Source organism: Pelobates fuscus, chromosome 4 (assembly GCF_036172605.1).
Source record: "Pelobates fuscus isolate aPelFus1 chromosome 4, aPelFus1.pri, whole genome shotgun sequence".
NCBI lineage: Eukaryota > Metazoa > Chordata > Amphibia > Anura > Pelobatidae > Pelobates > Pelobates fuscus.
Genome location: NC_086320.1, coordinates 242,668,793 through 242,689,762, shown reverse-complemented (window position 1 = coordinate 242,689,762; position 20,970 = coordinate 242,668,793). Strand labels below are relative to the sequence as shown.

Genomic DNA, 20,970 nt, shown 5'->3' with positions numbered 1-20,970 from the left:
CGCTCGGAAGTAGGATTTCACTCATAGAGTCTGCAAATACAAAGTATCAATGTCCTCAGCCTACCAGATAAATATGTAATCCTTTACAAAGTAACATGCTGATACATATCTACACCATTATTGCTACATGTAGAAAACTGTGATCGCAAAAAACATAATAAATCATATCATTGTGTATATACATACTAAGACCATATTCTCTGGCATAATTCTTAATCAAGATAAGTACAATGCCACCATGTCTCCAAATACAAAAGTGCAGTATAAATGAAAAATGTGACCTCATATGATGCAGATTATACACTGCAATATAGACTCATATTATAATTTGGTATGTGTTGATTCTAGTGTCTATTATCAAAAAATGACTATTATAGCCAAAATTATCCAACTAATTAATCCAGTGCATCACTTCATGCGGTATCAAAAAAATATATTTAACTAGTGCCTAATTCAAGTGTTTCCAACACTAAAAATTCCATGAAAGGAATCCTTTGTGTATGTTTACTCAGTGCAGTATACGATTAAAACGTCATATGTGTACCAATAAGTGCCAAACCTACCAATACGCTACAGATTGTCAATAAGTCCTGAACAATATCAAAAAAAGGCTATTATATATTTAAAACTATATAGCAAATCTCACATGTGGAAAATCCTTAGCTCCTCCTGCTTGGTATCCAGAACCATGGTCAAAAGACCACCATGATGATGTATGATGATTACAACTTCATAAAAGGATTTTTAGTTTTACCAAAAAATCACAACTAAAAAAATGAAAAAGTTAAAAAAATAAAGACAGGCCTATCAGGACAATTTTGGACAAATATACACACACTTTTATAATCACAATATTCCTTATTGCAACTAGATACCCTTCTGCCTTACACTCCATTCTCAGAAAAAGTTATATTAGTGATGATATAATAATAATAATAATAATAATAATAATAATAATGATCTAATATAACTTTTTCTGAGAATGGAGTGTAAGGCAGAAGGGTATCTAGTCGCAATAAGGAATATTGTGATGATAAAAGTGTGTGTATATTTGTCCAAAATTGTCCTGATAGGCCTGTCTTTATTTTTTAACTTTTTTAGTTGTGATTTTTTGGTAAAACTAAAAATCCTTTTATGAAGTTGTAATCATCATACATCATCATGGTGGTCTTTTGACCATGGTTCTGGATACCAAGCAGGAGGAGCTAAGGATTTTCCACATGTGAGATTTGCTATATAGTTTTAAATATATAATAGCCTTTTTTTGATATTGTTCAGGACTTATTGACAATCTGTAGCGTATTGGTAGGTTTGGCACTTATTGGTACACATATGACGTTTTAATCGTATACTGCACTGAGTAAACATACACAAAGGATTCCTTTCATGGAATTTTTAGTGTTGGAAACACTTGAATTAGGCACTAGTTAAATATATTTTTTTGATACCACATGAAGTGATGCACTGGATTAATTAGTTGGATAATTTTGGCTATAATAGTCATTTTTTGATAATAGACACTAGAATCAACACATACCAAATTATAATATGAGTTTATATTGCAGTGTATAATCTGCATCATATGAGGTCACATTTTTCATTTATACTGCACTTTTGTATTTGGAGACATTGTGGCATTGTACTTATCTTGATTAAGAATTATGCCAGAGAATATGGTCTTAGTATGTATACACACAATGATATGATTTATTATATTTTTTTTGATCACAGTTTTCTACATGTAGCAATAATGGTGTAGATACGTATCAGCATGTTACTTTGTAAAGGATTACATATTTATCTGGTAGGCTGAGGACATTGATACTTTGTATTTGCAGACTCTATGAGTGAAATCCTACTTCCGAGCGAGGGGTGGCTGCAGTGAGAGCGGATGCACCTATTGCGCATGTGCCCGACGTCTCCATGGAGATGGAGGACGCGGGCAATCAGGAAGTGACCTGAGCGCGCGAACGGGGAGATGCACGCCTCCTGTACCCGCCCAGACGCTCGTTTGGAAGGATGATCAGCCCCCTGCACATCTGAACCGTGAGTTTTCTTGATTACCTTCCTTATTTAAACAATGTTTATTTTTATCTGTGTGTATTCTGTCCTGATGAAAGTTCCAGAGCGGAACTGAAACGTTGACCGTTGGAATAAAGACTGATGTTAATTTTCTGTACAAATCCTGGGAGTGCTGATTTTTCCTGGCTATATCTATTTAGTGCAATCGAGCACCGGGTCTGCAACTGAGTAAGTTGGAGTGCAAGGTTTTTTTTTTTTTTCGTTTTTTTTTCTTTTTTTCTTTTTCCTTCTTTTTCTTTCTTTTTTCCTTTTTTTTCCCTTTTATATATATATAAATGTATTATATTATATGTAACGTCATACTAAGTGTATTTTAATATTAATATTAGTATATATTAATATTAAAATACACTTAGAATGATGTTACATATATATAATATGTATATATATATATATATATATATATATATATATTATATATATACAAAGAGATGGGGCTGCACTCACGGATGTTCCTTTGAAACATAACTTTTATTCGGTTCCATAAAACAGATCGACGTTTCAGTCCAACATGTGGACTTTCATCAGGATCATCTGATGATCCTGATGAAAGTCCACATGTTGGACTGAAACGTCGATCTGTTTTATGGAACCGAATAAAAGTAAAGTTTTAACCCCTTAAGGACCAAACTTCTGGAATAAAAGGGAATCATGACATGTCACACATGTCATGTGTCCTTAAGGGGTTAAAGAAACATCCGTGAGTGCAGCCACATCTCTTTGTATATATGGATAAACAGCCCTGGTATTGCACCCGTTTTTTTGGACATTTTTGGAAATTACTGGCAGCCTGAGTGCAAGGTATTGTACACATTTTTATATATATATATATATATACACACACACTAATTACAATAAATAAATTAAATAATAAAATAAATAAATAAAATATTGAAACAAAATTTAATATAAATTATATATATATATATATATATATATATATATATATATATATATTCCCATCCTGAGTATCCTGATGAAAGTCCATATGCTGGACTGAAACGTCGATTTTTTTATGGAAACCCAATAAAAGTTACATTTTAAAGGAAACTTCCGTGAGTGCAGCCACACTATCTGTATTTATGATGCTTTGGCCCAGGTAATGCACCCGGTTTTTGCAAACAGTGACAGCTTGAGTGCAAGGTACTGTATATTTTTTTATATATATATATATATATATATATACACACACATTTTATATACACACATCAATATATACAATTATTGTGTGTGCATATACTATGTGTGTGTATATATATATACAAAAATTGTACACAAAAATTGGTAGCTTGGCACTCATCCTTTCTCCAGTTAGCTATTTAGATGCCTTGGTTCAATTTCAGGTTATGAACTATATGCAGCAATAAGAGATGCACTCGCCGGTCTTTGTAAATAATCCAATTGTATTTATTCAAAAAATGTTTACATCATCCGATCAAATCCCATCTGATCGGATGGTGTAAAAATTTTTTGAATAAATACAATTGGATTATTTACAAAGACTGGAGAGTGCATCTCTTATAGATAGATAGATAGAAAGAGATAAAGAAATAGATAGATAGAAAGAAATAGATAGAAAGAGATAGAGATAGAAATATAGATAGAAATAGATAGAGATAGAAAGAAATAGATAGATATAGATAGATAGAAAGAAATGGATAGGGATAGATAGAAAGATTGATATAGATAGATAGATAGAAAGAAATAGATAGATATAGATAGATATAGATACCGTATATACTCGAGTATAAGCCGACCCGAATATAAGCCGAGGCCCCTAATTTTTCCCCAAAAAACTGGGAAAACTTATTGACTCGAGTATAAGACTAGGGTGGGAAATGCAGCAGCTACTGGTAAATTTCTAAATAAAATTAGATCCTAAAAAAAATATATTAATTGAATATTTATTTACAGTGTGTGTATAATGAATGCAGTGTGTGCGTATGAGTGCAGCGTGTGTGTATGAGTGCAGCGTGTGTGTATGAGTGCAGCGTGTGTATGAGTGCAGCGTGTGTATGAGTGCAGCGTGTGTATGAGTGCAGCGTGTGTATGAGTGCAGCGTGTGTATGAGTGCAGTGTGTGTGTGTATGAATGCAGTGTGTGTGTGTATGAGTGCAGTGTGTGTGAGTGCAGTGTGTGTGTATGAGTGCAGTGTGTGTATGAATGCAGTGTATGAATGCAGTGTGTGCAGGGCCGGTGCAAGGATATTTGCCCCCCCCCCATATGTCCTGACCTCCCCTCCTCCTCCCTCAGTGGTCCTTACCTCCCCACCCCCGTGTTCCTTCACCCCCCTCCCCCAGTGGTCCTGACTCACCCCTCCCCTAGTGGTCCTTACCCTCCCCTCCCCTAGTGGTCCTTACTTCCCCCTCCCCTCCCCTAGTTGTCCTTACTTCCCCCTCCCCTCCCCTAGTGGTCCTTATCCCCCCCTCCCTCCCATAGTGGTCCTTATCCCCCTCCCTCCCATAGTGGTCCTTATCCCCCCTCCCTCCCTCCCATAGTGGTCCTTATCCCCCCCTCCCTCCCATAGTGTTCCTTTTCTCCCCCCCTCCCTCCCATAGTGGTCCTTATCCCCCCCCTCCCTCCCATAGTGGTCCTTATCCCCCCTCCCTCCCATAGCGATCCTTATACCCCCCCTCCCTCCCATAGTGGTCCTTATCCCACCCCCTCCCTCCCATAGTGGTCCTTATACCCCCCCTCCCACAGTGGTCCTTATACCCCCTTTTTGTATTATTATTTTTTTTATTATTATTATTATTATTTTTTATTATTATTTCTTATTTTATTTATTTTTCGTCCCCCCTCCCTGCTTGATACATGGCAGGGAGGGGGGCTCTCCTTCCCTGGTGGTCCAGTGGCAGTTCAGTGGGGGGGAGAGGGGGGCTGGCAGAGCTGTAACTTACCTGTTCTGCAGCTCCTGTCAGCTCTCTCCTCCTCTGCGCTGTCCGTGCAGCTCCCTCTGTCAGCTCCCAGTGTAAGTCTCGCGAGAGCCGCGGCTCTCGCGAGATTTACACTGGGAGCTGACCGAGGTGCTGAACGGACGGCGCGGAGGAGGAGAGAGCTGACAGGAGCTGCAGGAGAGGTAAGTTACAGCTCTGCCAGCCCCCCTCTCCCCCAGTCTGTATTATGGCAATGCAAATTGCCATAATACAGACCTTGACTCGAGTATAAGCCGAGTTGGGGTTTTTCAGCCCAAAAAATGGGCTGAAAAACTCGGCTTATACTCGAGTATATACGGTAGATATAGATAGATAGATAGATAGATAGATATAGATATAGACAGATAGAAAAAAATAGATAGATATAGACAGAAAGAAAGAGATAGAGATAGATAGATAGAAAGAAAGAAAGAGATAGAGATAGATAGATAGAAAGAAAGAGATATAGATAGATCAAAATAGATATAGATAGATAGAAAGAGATAGATAGAGATAGATAGAAAGAGATAGATAGAAATAAATAGATAAAAAAATAGAGATAGATAGATATAGATTGATAGAAAGGAATAGATAGAAAGAGATAGAAATAGAAAGAATTAGATATAGATAGATAGAAAGAAGTAGAAATAGTGTGTATGTGTTTAACAATATTTATTTAAAGTGTGTGTGTATGTTTAACAATATGTGTGTGTTTGTATGCAAACACTATATATAGAGAAATCTCTATATATAGTGTTTGCATACAAAGTTTGGAGTAGGAGAGTTGCCGTAGGAGGGGGGCGGGCACACAGCGAGCTGAGCTGTCACTCAGCTCAGCTCGCGAACGTGCATTCCGTGCACATGCGCGGTAAAGCTCTGAGTGTCTTCATAGGGCGGCAGTCAATGCCGCTCTATGAAGAACGCGATTTTTGCAGCGCGAAGCCACGCATGCGCACCACATCGCGATGACGCTTCTCTGAGAGAAGCGTCTGATTGAGTCCCGCAATCTCGTCATTTTGACGAAAAAGGGGGCGTGGCCTTGCGGGGAGCTCGGCGCTTGAACGGAGGTAAGTTTTTAATACAAAAACGCTTCGAGGGGGGGCGTGGCTAGCCGAGCAAGCAACCAGACGTGCCGATGTGGAGCTCTCGCAGGCCCCATCGATAATATCAATATTTAACCACGAATATCGATCGTCACCGAGTCAAAAAGCATACCTGTACACGGTAGAACCCCCGCAAAGAGCAATGGGACGAAGAAATCGTAAGCTGGCCCACTCCAGTAGCTCTAAACAGCCTGATATCCGCACGTCCTTCGACAGGCCGCAGCAACAGGCGCAGCCCAAGATGGCGCCCGAGCGGGCCAGAGACTCCAGCTACTCCGACGATTCCCTGGAGGACGAGGACAACAGGCCCTCTGGGACCCCAATCCGGGTGTCTGTGAGTGAGGACTCCGACTCAGACACCTCGCCCTCCACTAAAGGGGACATTAAAAGATTGCTGGTGGACCTGAGGGGGGTCTGGAAGGCCGACCTGGCGGGAGTGCGGTCTGAGGTTGATGGCATAGCCGCGCGGATCGGTGAGGTGGAAACAAGGGAGGGGAAGAGGGATCAGGAACTGACAGAAGCGAAGGCCCAAATGGAGGCCATGTCCCAGCAACTTACCAGGCTCACACGCACGGTCACCTCACTGGAAGCAAGGCACCGGAGGAGAAACATTCGGATCCGCGGTGTCCCGGAAAGTGTGGGTATGGAGGAGGTACTGGGTTTTGCCAACACTGTCGCAGAAACGTTAGGAGTGCGACCCACAGCAGGAGCCTCTCCCGTTACGGCGGCATTCCGAGTCAGAAAGGCCCCGACGGCACCAGCAGACGCCTCAAGGGACGTCATAGCAGTAACGCGGGACATTGCCACGAAAAGTGCGATCCTGGCCCGCTCCAGAAACAACCCCACAACCTTGGTGAAAGGCAACTCCATCCAGATCTTTAATGACCTTCCCTTTACAGTGCTCCTGGAGAGGCGGAGGTTCATGCCCGTGACACGGGAACTCCGTGACAAAGGGATAAGGTACAAATGGGGCGCATCGGGCACCCTCATAGTGCAACAGGGAGAAGCGCTTCTCACCTTATCGGCAAACGAGGACCCGGCAAAATTCTTGAGGGCGCTACATCTGCCGCTGCAAACCACCAGCATCACGCCAGAAAGACCCAGCAAGGCACGGAAACAGCCCACTGAGGCTAACCAAGAGCAGCATAGGATTAGAGCTCTACACCCACCATAAAACGGAGTACTGGGCGGTAAGCAAGTCTTTTCCTTACCCCAGGAGACCCACAGACACCCACACTGACCCCACGCTCAGGACTTAACCTGAATCACACACCACGGCTACACCAAGACTTTCCCTACAGACGTGAACTGTACACTTCGTTACACACTTATATTTTTATTGTATTTCATCTTTTTACTTTCTATTTTTTCACACAAGCCACCCTTTAGGGTGTATACTGTCTTCTCCATTTTTCGATAAAAAACGAGAAGCAGTTTACTGTTTTTGGGGCACCCTGGTTAAACATAAATCCTGATGGTATAACCTTAAGACAGTGGTCAGATGACCTTACCACGCTCTCACAAGCGAGCACCCACCCCCTACGTCTGCACACGGAGGATTCCTCAGAGGCCGCCATATTTTCTAAAACGAAAGACTCCCTCTAAAATTTGAAAGAAGAACCTACTGGCGGGAAGGCTCTATGAACCGTGGACATCGGGAACGCCAAAGCCATTGATCTGAGAACTCAGAACTCACATTTGATCCCTGCAGTGCCCCACTGTGAGAACTCACTAAATTTGAATCAGGGTGCCGAATACTTAACCTAATACTTAACCTATTATGTTTAGCAGCAGTTTCTGTGTACACTTTAGCTTAAATTTACCTGCCACCCCAGCAAAGAGAACTCACTGGGCGACTAATAAATCTAGAGAACGTATGTGCTATATGCCCACATGGCTGATAATAGGCATAGTGTTTTACATAGTGCAAGATTTCTTTATATTTGGGCTGAAGCTTATTTAGAGGCACTAACTCATACGACGCGATGGCGCAACTTCCCTACACAACCAACTGATTAAAGCCTTTTACCCCCGCAAGAGTTGCCACTATGGCCTGTTAATGAGTTAATATTAACCTTATACGATATGATAATGCACACCATATGAGTACTTACTCGAACTCCATATGAGCTACCAGAACGTGCGTCCATCAAGCTTATAATCACCCCGCAAGAGTCGCCCATAAGGCCCATTCACTATTTTAGGAGAAATCCAGTCGGACTACCAAAGGGTGCAAATCAGTTGTTTAGCTTATCCTCATATAAGTGGCAAGTGTATAACTTTCATATGTACAGTTTAACTTCACATGAACTGCAAAATGTGCAGTTCATACGTTGTGTTTAACCTTACCAGAGTCGCAAACGTGTTTTCTCTATTTACATATTCAAATGTAAACCTTCTTAAAGCCGCCATCATAGATTGCTGCAGGGTATAACTTACATAGGTAACTAGCGCGCCTCATTGAGTTGCGGTTGCCTCTTGCAGTATAAGAGCCACCAGCGTAATGGGCTACAGCCTGTACTTTGTACGCTTATAAGAGCGGCCAGAATGCTTAAACCCTATAAGAGCTGCCAACGAGACACACCATAAAGCACATAATAAGATCACACAAGCAGCCGCAGCGATGCCTTAACCTACTGGCTGCTAGCCTTTATGTATAGTCAGCAAATGGAAAACATAGTGTACGACCTATGGTCACAAAAACAGTCTACCAGCTGCATTAATTATAAATCGCTGGCGAGACATACTATAACAAAAACTATGAGTCCCACTGGGGGATAGGCGCGCCACATTAAGGTATTAACTTAGAGCCCTCAGGGGCTGTCAGAAAGCCACACTATATTGTATTATACACTTAAAATTCTCAGGAAAGATTAACCAGTGAAAAGAACTTGAGTATACTCTGCCCACATGGGTTTTACTTTAGTTTTCTACGTCTATCGGTGCGGTCAGTGCACCTAATCAAGACTGTCTTGAGTAGACTTTCATGTAATGTTATGTTTTAATGTTATGTTCATATATTAATCTCATTGCATTGAATGACTGTATGTTATAATAAAAAACAGTGGACGGCTATCCACATCAAAAATAAAGAATTAAAAAAAAAAAAAAAACGCTTCGAAAATTATTTTTAATAAATGAAAGTACATATAGAAGCAAGAAGGACGGCTGGTGGACCTGTCTTTCTTGCTTTTATATGTTGACTATAGAGTCCCTTTAATTAAAATTTGATTGACATGCCTGACAACACAGGGAGAAAGTGCAGAGAATTTAATTTGCAAGCACTATATTTGACCCTGTAACTCTCCAAGACACCATAAAACCTGTACATAGGGGGTACTGTTTTACTCGGGAGACTTCGCTGAACTCAAATATTAGTGTTTCAAACTGGTAAATTGTATTACAACAATGATATTTTAAGTAAAAGTGACGTTTTTTGCATTTTTTACAAATGAACTGCACTTTTATGGACTATATTATTGTTGTAATATGTTTTACTGTTTTAAAAGTGACGTTTTTTAGTGAAGTCTCCCGAGAACAACAGTACCCCCCATGTGCAAGTTTTATGGTGTTTTGGAAAGTTAGAGAGTCACATATAAGGCTTGCATTTCATTTTTTTGACATTGAAATTTGCCAGATTGGTTATGTTGCCTTTGAGAGCGTATGGTAGCCCAGGAATGAGAATTAACCCCATGATGGCATACCATTTGCAAAAGTAGACAACCAGAGGTATTGCAAGTGGGGTATGTCCAGTCTTTCTTAGTAGCCACTTAGTCACAAACACTGGCCAAATATTAGTTTTTTGCTTTTTTCACACAAAAACAAATATGAACGCTAACTTTGGCCAGTGTTTGTGACTAAGTGGCTACTAAAAAAGACCAAACATACCCCACTTTCAATACATTGGCTTGTCTACTTTTTCAAATGGTATGCCATTATAGGGGTAATTCTCATTCCTGGGCTACCACACCGTCTCAAAGGTAACATTACTAATCTGGCAAATTTCAATTTGAAAATGGAACGTTCTATATTTGACCCTGTAACTTTACAAAACACTATAAAACCTTTTAATGGTGGGTACTGTCGTACTCGTGAGACATCCCTGATTACAAATATGTGCATTTTTTTGCAGTAAAACCTAACAGTATTATGACATTTACAGCTAAAATGTGAGGCGGAACTACAAATTTCTTTTAAAAAATTAAATTTCTCACAGTTTTTTTTATTTTATTCATAATAAATTATGTTTCATATATAAATATTTGATATGAAATGAAAGCCCTGTTTCTCCTGAACAAAATGATATATAATAAGTGTGGGTGCATTTAATATAAAAGAGGTGAATTACGGTTGAACATACATATAGCGCAAATTCCAGTTTTTGTTTACGTTTTGTTTTGATCAGAACGTGTACTATTGACTCCGTCCTGAAGGGGTTAACCAAAAAGAACAGAGATTACTTTTTTTTCCTAGCTCCTTTATCTTGCCATCCTAATCCCTCTTTGTAACGGACCGTTTTGTTCAAAAAGGGATAAAAATTGTTTAGGCGATAATCCCCTTTTTCCTAGACCAGCAGCTACTGTAAGCACCAATCTCCCGAACTGCAAACTGTACGAATTCTGGAAACTCCCGAACTGGAAACACACGAACCCTGGAATCAGCCGAACAGGAAAAGCATACAATCCGCTTACACTCCTGGCAGTCAGCATACAATCCAATTCCCCCCAAAAACGAGACGACACATCGGTTTGAGGGTCAAGCAGAATCTGTTTTACTGAGGGCTACCTGCCCAGTATTTATGCAGGTCTCCCACCTGGTGGACACTCCCCTAAGGGACCAAATGGAAGACTGAAACAGCAGACAGACATGTATCACTTTCGTACACACAGCCACAATACTTTTAAAATACCGAATTTCCCTGCATTCACCAAATCCATACGAATTAGAACCAGGAGCTGGAGGTTCAGCGGTGCCTGCACGTAAAAGTGTCCGATTTTGGTGCATGAAAGCCGGGCAGAAAAGCGCTGGCTGCCCGGGGAGCTCCAGAACACCGCCACCTAGCGGCCGCTAAGTGTAACAGCGGCCACCCAGTAACAATCAATTAAGCTGCGGTTAACCACAGCTTCAGGGAGGTAAATTGGCAGCACACTCCAGCTCCCGGGTGGCCAATTAACGGCGCTGGCCGGCTTCCCACGGCTCTGGGGAGGTTGGTAAACGGCTGTTTGTTCGGTAGATGGAATCTACCGAACTGCTGTGCAGAAAGGGAGAAATAAATTCTTCTGCACAGCAAAATTAACCCTTTAGCTGCCGGTCCATAATCTAAAGGCAGCAGGCGTGCAACCAGGCTCCTCCAGTTCACAGTGGCGAGGTTGGCTTCGCCACACTCTTACCTCTTCAATTTTGGAATTTGTTTAAATTCCAAAATTGAAAAAAATCAAGGCTAAATAGGGAGGGATGCAAAACCAAGGAGTTGGCCTGGGACTCCCAAATATATAAAAGAAACCAAGAGGGCTGCACTCACCTGAACATGCATACATTATAGGGTGCTGCTGGGGCCAAAATATACAAAATACAGAATCCAGCGCACTCGCTTATTCACTAAATAATTATTTCAAATCTTAGAGATTGTAATAGTTTTATTTAAAAACACCTCACCTAGGCAAAAAATGATGGGGTTTAGTTACATTATATGATCATACATTGCATAAACCTGCCAACTACGTCAAAGTACCCCATATTCGGCAGGTCCTATGCTGCTGATTTTTATATATATATATATATATATATATATATATATATATATATATATATATATATATATATATATATATATATCTCATTTCAATATACCAGAGTATTGCAGTATGCAATGATACTTTTTTTATTGGACCAATATATATATAATATGTACACACACACACACACACACACATCTGTATACCACACTATAAAGGTATTCTATATAATCTCACTCATTTTCACCATTAGGTGCGGTTTATCACCATTTTTTGTAACATATATTGTATCTTTACACAAGGTTTTTGCAAATCCTTGTTGATTTACTGCTGCCACCCATCGTACACTATACGGGGAGTGCAGAATTATTAGGCAAGTTGTATTTTTGAGGATTCATTTTATTATTGAACAACAACCATGTTCTCAATGAACCCAAAAACCTCATTAATATCAAAGCTGAATATTTTTGGAAGTAGTTTTTAGTTTATTTTTAGTTTTAGCTATTTTAGGGGGATATCTGTGTGTGTAGGTGACTATTACTGTGCATAATTATTGGGCAACTTAACAAAAAACAAATATATACCCATTTCAATTATTTATTTTTACCAGTGAAACCAATATAACATCTCAACATTCACAAATATACATTTCTGACATTCAAAAACAAAACAAAAACAAATCAGTGACCAATATAGCCACCTTTCTTTGCAAGGACACTCAAAAGCCTGCCATCCATGGATTATGTCAGTATTTTGATCTGTTCACCATCAACATTGCGTGCAGAAGCAACCACAGCCTCCCAGACACTGTTCAGAGAGGTGTACTGTTTTCCCTCCTTGTAAATCTCACTTTTGATGATGGACCACAGGTTCTCAATGGGGTTCAGATCAGGTGAACAAGGAGGCCATGTCATTAGATTTTCTTCTTTTATACCCTTTCTTGCCAGCCACGCTGTGGAGTACTTGGACGCGTGTGATGGAGCAGTGTCCTGCATGAAAATCATGTTTTTCTTGAAGGATGCAGACTTCTTCCTGTACCACTGCTTGAAGAAGGTGTCTTCCAGAAACTGGCAGTAGGACTGGGAGTTGAGCTTGACTCCATCCTCAACCCGAAAAGGCCCCACAAGCTCATCTTTGATGATACCAGCCCAAACCAGTACTCCACCTCCACCTTGCTGGCGTCTGAGTCGGACTGGAGCTCTCTGCCCTTTACCAATCCAGCCACGGGCCCATCCATCTGGCCCATCAAGACTCACTCTCATTTCATAAGTCCATAAATCAGTCATCAGTCTTTATTATTATTATTATTGCAATTTATATAGCGCCAACAGATTCCGTAGCGCTTTACAATATTATGAGAAGGGATTTAACTATAGATAGGACAATTACAAATAAACTTACAGGAACAATAGGTTGAAGAGGACCCTGCTCGATCGAGCTTACATTCTATAGGAGGTGGGTGTAAAACACATTAGGACAGGAATTTGCAATCAAATAAGGTGGACTGCCCTTTAGGAGAGGGCAAGAGACAGGTATGTGAGGTAAGGGTTAGTCTTGGAGGCCATATGCTTTCCTAAAGAGATGAGTTTTAAGGCACTTCTTAAAAGATGCAAGACTAGGGGAGAGTCTGATGGCGGTAGGCAGGCTATTCCATAGGAAGGGAGCCGCCCGCGAGAAGTCCTGCAAGCGCGAGTTGGCCGTACGAGTGCGGACAACGGACAGGAGGTGGTCACGGGCAGAACGGAGAGACCGAGAAGGGACATACCTATGGATCTGTGAGGAGATATAAGAGGGGCTAGAGTTGTTCAGTGCTTTATAGGTGTGAGTTAGTACCTTGAATTGACTCCTATAGCATACAAGAAGCCAATGTAAGGACTGGCAGAGGGGTGAGGTGTGAGAGAAACGACTAGAGAGGAAAATCAGTCTAGCAGCAGCGTTCATTACGGACTGTAGGGGTGCAGTACGGCTTTTGGGAAGACCAATCAGGAGAGGGTTACAGTAATCCATGCGGGAGATTACCAGAGCATGGACAAGCTCCTTGGTAGTATCTGGTGCAAGAAAGGGGCGGATGCGGGCTATGTTTTTAAGATGGAATCTACAGGATTTGGCAACATGCTGGATGTGAGGCTCAAAGGTGAGACCAGAGTCAAGTATGACGCCAAGACAGCGCGCTTGCAAGGATGGACTGATGTTGGTACCACAAACTTGAAGGGAGAGTGAAAGAGGAGGATCAGTATTAGGAGGAGGAAAGACAAGGAGCTCAGTTTTTGAGAGATTGAGTTTCAGAAAGCGGGAGGACATCCAGTCAGAGATGGAAGAAAGGCAAGCAGTGACACGTTGCAGGACGGCAGGGGAGAGGTCCGGGGAGGAGAGATATAGCTGGGTGTCATCAGCATACAGGTGGTAGTGGAATCCAAAAGAGGTAATAAGTTTGCCAAGAGAGGCAGTATAAAGAGAAAATAGAAGTGGACCAAGGACGGAGCCTTGGGGAACTCCAACCGAGACAGGGCGAGGGGAGGAGGTATCATTAGAAAAGGAGACACTGAATGAGCGTTGGGAGAGATAAGAGGAAAACCACGAGAGGACAGAGTCACAGAGACCAAGTGATTGAAGAGTTTGAAGAAGGAGAGCATGATCAACGGTGTCAAAGGCCGCTGAGAGGTCAAGAAGAATTAGTATGGAGTAGTGGCCTTTGGATTTAGCTGCGATTAGGTCGTTAGTGACTTTGATAAGGGCAGTCTCTGTAGAGTGGAGAGGGCGGAAGCCAGATTGAAGGGGGTCAAGGAGAGAGTTGGAATTGAGGAAATGAGACACACGGGTAAAGACAAGCCTTTCCAGAAGCTTTGAGGAAAAAGGGAGCAGGGATATGGGACGGTAATTAGAGAGGGTGGATGAGTCGAGGGATGGTTTTTTTAGTATAGGTACTACAGTGGCATGTTTAAGGTCAGCAGGGACGATGCCAGAAGAGAGCGAGCAGTTGAAGATGTGTGTTAGAGAAGGCACGAGACAAGTGGAGAGAGATCTGATAAGGTGAGATGGGACAGGATCGAGCGGGCAAGTGGTGGGGCGAGAGGAGCAAAGAAGAGCAGCCACCTCTTGGTCAGTAGCTGGGGAGAATGTCTGAAGGGTAGGAAATGCATGATCTATGTGTGATTGAGAAACAGAAAGGCAAGGAGGGGAGAATTATTTCCTTAGCTGTTCAATCTTGTCAGTGAAGTAACATACAAAGTTATCAGAAGTAAGGTTAGTTTTGGGGGTGGCCACAGCAGGGCGAAGAAGAGAATTAAAGGTGTCAAAGAGACGCCTGGGGTTGCGGGAACATGAACTAATGAGAGAGGAAAAATAGGACTGTTTGGCAAGGGCAAGGGCTGCACTGTATGAACACAATATGAATCTATAATGGAGAAAGTCTGATTGGGTACGAGACTTCCTCCAGGAGCGTTCAGCACAACGGGAGCATCTTTGCAGGTAGCTCGTTGATTTAGTATGCCATGGTTGGGGGCGGGTCCTCCTTGAGGTGCTTGTTTGGAGTGGCGCTGCAGTGTTCAAGGCAGATGTAAGAGTAGAGTTATATATGGAGATGGCCAGTGAAGGACAGGAGAGGGAAGGGATGGACAGCAGTTGTTAATCAATGTCAGCTGACAACTGTTGGAGATCCAGAGAATTAAGGTCCCTCCTGAGTTGAGGGGGGTTAGGCTGAGGTTGTTGGGTGAGGGGGTACGCAAGAGCAAATGATAAGAGGTGGTGATCAGAGAGTGGATATGGAGTGTTGCAGATATTAGTTACTGTACATGCATAAGTGAAGATTAGGTCAAGGGTATTGCCAGCTACATGGGTGGGAGAATTTGCCCACTGTGATAGCCCGAGGGAGGAAGTAATTGAAAGTAGTTTAGTGGCTGCAGAGGTCAAAGGTGGGTTTATAGGAATATTGAAGTCCCCGAGAATTAGGGATGGAATGTTAGAAGAGAGGAAATAGGGTAGCCAGGCAGCAAAGTGGTCAAGGAAGAGAAGAGGGGAACCAGGGGGACGGTAAATAACAGCAATGTTAGCGGAGAAGGGTTTGGAAAGGTGAATTGAGTGTATTTCAAATGACGGGAAAGAGAGGGAAGGGGGGGTGGGAAGAGGTTTAAAAGAGCAGTGAGGGGAGAGGAGAAACCCAACACCACCACCTTTACATTCAGAGTTTCTTGGGTTGTGGGTAAGTTGGAGACCACCGAAGGACAAAGATGCAGGGGTGGCAGTGTCAGAGGGGGAGAGCCAGGTTTCTGTTAAGGCTAGTAAATCTATTGAACGAGAGATAAAGAAGTCATGGACAGCAGTGGATTTAGTTATATTGCAAACAGAGCGTGCGTTCCAGAGGGCAGTATTGAAGGAGGATCTAGAGGAACATGAGATGGGTATGAGATTAGTGTGGGTCCTTGGGTTAGTATGTGCTGTGTTTGTTGAGAGGGGACCGGGGTTTGGAGATACATCACCAGCTGCTAGGAGCAGAAGGATAGAAAGGAAGTGAAGGTGGGAGTAGGATTTGAAAGTTTTGTAGGAGGGTATGTATGTAGATTTGGGAGGAGTTGGTGGAGATAGGCTGGAAAGGTATGTGTAGAGTGCATGGGATGAATAGAGAGGGGAGGGGAGTAAGGTGGAAGTAATGAGGATTGTGTTGCCAGGGACAGGTGAGTGAAAGGATAGGGATATTTTAGTGATCAGAGAAGTTAGTGTTAAAGTGAAAAATAGAAGGGAGAACATTAGAGAAAATGTGTATTATATAGATATGTAGATCATATATACAAACACACACAAATATCAATGAGTGTTTAAACCAGTGTAAGTATGCAGTGTGTTAAATGAATTCAGGTGAGGAGAGGTTTGGTAACTTGATTGGTGTGTTAAGGAAACCAGCTGATGTGCACTATCTATAAGTAAGTTGTTGACCATGGGGTGGGATGGTGTGGGGAGGGTAGGGTGGGCAATCTTCCAGAGATGATACCTCTGCTCTGAAGATTTTGCAGGACTTGGTTGCTTGGGAGTGCTGGGTGTTAATGCTGTTTTAAGGGGCCCAGTCTGAAATATAAGGTCTGAGGTTAGAAAAAAAAAAGAAACAAAACACACTATTATGGGTGGGGAGACATGGGGCTATTGAGGTAATTAATTAGAGATGAAAAACTAAAAGGAGAGAACATTTAGGATAAAAAGATAGGAAGGATCAGATAGGTGAAAGTCATAAACCATGAACATAAATTTACTAGATTATCAGTGAGAGTAGTAACACTAGCTAAACAAACAATTAACAACGAGTCTTAGGGAATGAACATAAAATGACATGATCATACCAGCTTTAAGAAAAACAAAAACAGAAGATCAGGATGGGAGATATAGTTATCAATTAAGTAGTGATAGTATAGGGAGGGAGATGGAATAGAACACAAATTTTAAAATAAGAGTTTAAAGGAAACAGGAATACAGGTATTCTTGAGTAAATCTTCCAGAGATGATACCTCTGCTCTGAAGATTTTGCAGGACTTGGTTGCTTGGGAGTGCTGGGTGTTAATGCAGTCTTGAGATATTTCTTGGCCCAGTCTTGACGTTTCAGCTTGTGTGTCTTGTTCAGTGGTGGTCGTCTTTCAGCCTTTCTTACCTTGGCCATGTCTCTGAGTATTGCACACCTTGTGCTTTTGGGCACTCCAGTGATGTTGCAGCTCTGAAATATGGCCAAACTGGTGGCAAGTGGCATCTTGGCAGCTGCACGCTTGACTTTTCTCAGTTCATGGGCAGTTATTTTGCGCCTTGGTTTTTCCACACGCTTCTTGCGACCCTGTTGACTATTTTGAATGAAACGCTTGATTGTTCGATGATCACGCTTCAGAAGCTTTGCAATTTTAAGAGTGCTGCATCCCTCTGCAAGATATCTCACTATTTTTGACTTTTCTGAGCCTGTCAAGTCCTTCTTTTGACCCATTTTGCCAAAGGAAAGGAAGTTGCCTAATAATTATGCACACCTGATATAGGGTGTTGATGTCATTAGACCACACCCCTTCTCATTACAGAGATGCACATCACCTAATATGCTTAATTGGTAGTAGGCTTTCGAGCCTATACAGCTTGGAGTAAGACAACATGCATAAAGAGGATGATGTGGTCAAAATACTAATTTGCCTAATAATTCTGCACTCCCTGTACTGAGCGCCTACGCTATCTTTGTTTCACATAAATTATAAACATGTCAGGTGCATTTCTTGAGTCCATTATTCCCTATTATGTACATGTCTATGTTCTTATTATGTAAATTTTCACTAACAAAGTACATTGATGTTATTTAATCTCTTGATATACATTTCATTAAAATGATCACTGAAATTCAGCAATGTTTTAGCATTATTTTACAAATATACCTACTTGTTCTTATGTGTCAGAGTAGGTGTGTGAATTAATTTTTTTTAATTTGTTGTTATTTTTTAGTTACCATTTTTTCACAAATTACAAATCCATTGGGGTCAAAAACCCACCTGTGTCCAGTGACTGTCACTGTGCTGCCCAGTTTCATGAGGAATAAATCTATAACGGATCTACCTGAACTGGAATTGTAAGTACCTTTGTTATCAAAAATATTATGAAAGGAACACTATAGTCACCATAGCAACGTAAGCTTAATTAAGATAAGTGTATAGATCATACCTCTAAAGTCTTACTGCTCTATTCTCTGTCATTTTAGAAATAATTTACTTGTGTCTCTATTTGTGCAGACTTAGCTATATCTCCCCTGGTTGTGACTGACACAGCCTGCATGGAAATAAGGAAAATTGTTTCATACTTACTGTAATTTTATTTTTCTGATAATTATATATTGGCTGCATTTACACCTGGGTATGCTCCTCCCCTTACAGCGGAAAGGAAATAGAACTCTAAAATTGGTATAAATAGATCTACCCCCTTCCCATCAGGCAGTGTTTGAAACTAACTTTAAAACTCTTATAGTACATGGGTGAGAATGTAATGCTGCCTTGTATAATGATCAGGAAAATAAAATTATGGTAAATATGAAACAAGTTTCCTTATTCCTGATCAAACATGGCAACATTTATTCATGGGGAATACCAAAGCAGTTTATATAGTGGGAGGGACAGAGTTCAAATACAGCTATTAGTTCTAAAAACATAATTGAGCTGCAAAAGCCTTAGGAGACTTAACCCCTTAAGGACAGAGCTTCGGAAGCTTGTCTTTCACTTTATGACAACGGCATTTTTTGCATTTTTTGCTGTTTGCGTTGAACTGCAATTTGCATTTGACTAATTTATTGCACTGACGCATATTATATACCGTTTTTTAAAATATATATATATATATATTTTTTTTTATATATAAAATTATATATATATATATACACATGCTTATTTATTATAAAAAAATGGAGAAAAATGCAAATAAAATGAAAGATTTTGTGTTTTTTTTTACAGTTTTTGCAATAATAATGTGTGCACAATTAGTGCAGGTTAAGGAAAGTAATTAAAAATAAATTAATTTAGTTGTTCTGATTTACAGAATATATAATGTGTCTGGGATTTTAAGTTTTTTTTGGTAGTTATGTTATGGTACTTTTTCAGTAAACCAAAATGTTTAAGTGTCTATCTGTTCCTGTCCAAATTAAAGAGAATTGAATTGCGTATATACGCTGAAGTAATTCAGTCTGACACACGGAGTTCAGGTTAAAATAACTTCGAGGAAATTTATTGGCAAGTGCAAAATCAAAGGGCGCGCAGGCCCTTTTAAGAGACATTTTCGTCATCATTGATTATCAAGATATCAGTGAATAAACATCATTAATTGGATTAATTGTTAAGTGTCTGGGTTAGTGTCCACCTATCAATATAATTAATTGGATCAAAAACTAAGTGGTTAGTTCCGTGTCCACCCACCAAGAGGTGGTACTTTTTCGGACACGGGTGGGGGACAAGGGGTCTTGAGCGTCATTTTACTCGGTCGGTGATGTCAAATCTCGTGGTTAGGTGCAAGGTCTCTTATGAATAGAACATTTCATTACTACTGTGTTCTCATGGCCTTTAAATTATACTATGTTGCGAGTTAGGGGAAATTCAACAGTTCCTGGGTTAGTCATATCCTTATGGAGAATACAGTCTTTGTCTATTGTATTAGATGTGCTGAGAAATACTGTCATGTAATGTAGTTTTCATATGGAGAAGTCAGGTTATGAGGACAAAATGGAGGATTTGTCACAGTATCAGGTTAATACAGAGTTAGAGCAGCAATTCAATATAAATACAATAAGATGTTTTTAATAATTCTACATCAGTCCCCCCTATGAAATGTTAGATTCTAAGAGATAAAAACTTTATTTGTTAATACCAGAAGACGTGTTAGCCCAAAGGCACAGAAACCCCGTGGCCGCTAGCTAGGTGTTAATGCAAAGTGCAAGTCTGTCCCTATTTTCTGACCCTACTAGGCTAACTCATCTGTCAGTATGGCTCTCGAACACTTCACACCCATGGGTGTCCCACGGCAGCTAACCCACCGCTTCTCCACACGGGGCCTTTACCATTCACTGACAGATGCTGTCCCTAAGGTGGTCCCTTCCTAGAACTCTCGCACTTTATCATCAAAAGGGATAGATTGCAGCGGCAAACAGGGTGAGTTGAGATCCTGGAAATCTTGGTCATCAACATCAAGAAGTGTGAAAGTGGGTGCCGCTTGGTCAATAGTCTTCGTGAGAGCTTTCCTCAGACAGGGGAAGACACAACAAAAGAGAAGAGCAAAGATAAAAAGAGAAATTAGTATTGCCATACCAATATGCATTAAAGCCTTTTTCCAACCCGTCATCCAACCAAACCATCTGTCCCAGGGATCTTTTATCCCAGAATTCCTTTTTAATTCCTCTGAGAGGTCATTTAATTTTGCTATGGCTAATGTAACTTTACCATTAGGACCTGTGTTTTCTGGGATGTATGTACAACATGTCATGGTGTCGGGCAAAATTTTACATACCCCTCCTTTTTCGGCTAGGATCATATCCAGGGCTATTCTATTTTGGAAGGCCATTTGGGATGTTGCCTGCAATTGTTCGGCTAATCCCTGGAGGGCATCTCTGGTGTAATTAACGAAACGCTGTTGATTGTAATAAATGTAGTT

At 40.9% G+C, this 20,970-nt stretch overlaps 1 protein-coding gene across 1 annotated transcript in view; it reads left to right on the top strand.

Moving 5' to 3' along the window:
• The window catches only part of LOC134609419 (polycystin-1-like protein 1), a 201,735-nt gene that overhangs the window by 78,029 nt on the left and 102,736 nt on the right, over positions 1-20,970 (top strand). The window contains exon 4 of the mRNA XM_063453095.1: positions 18,289-18,412. Within this exon, the coding sequence (XP_063309165.1) occupies positions 18,289-18,412 (124 nt within the window). The remainder of the gene's footprint in view (positions 1-18,288; positions 18,413-20,970) is intronic.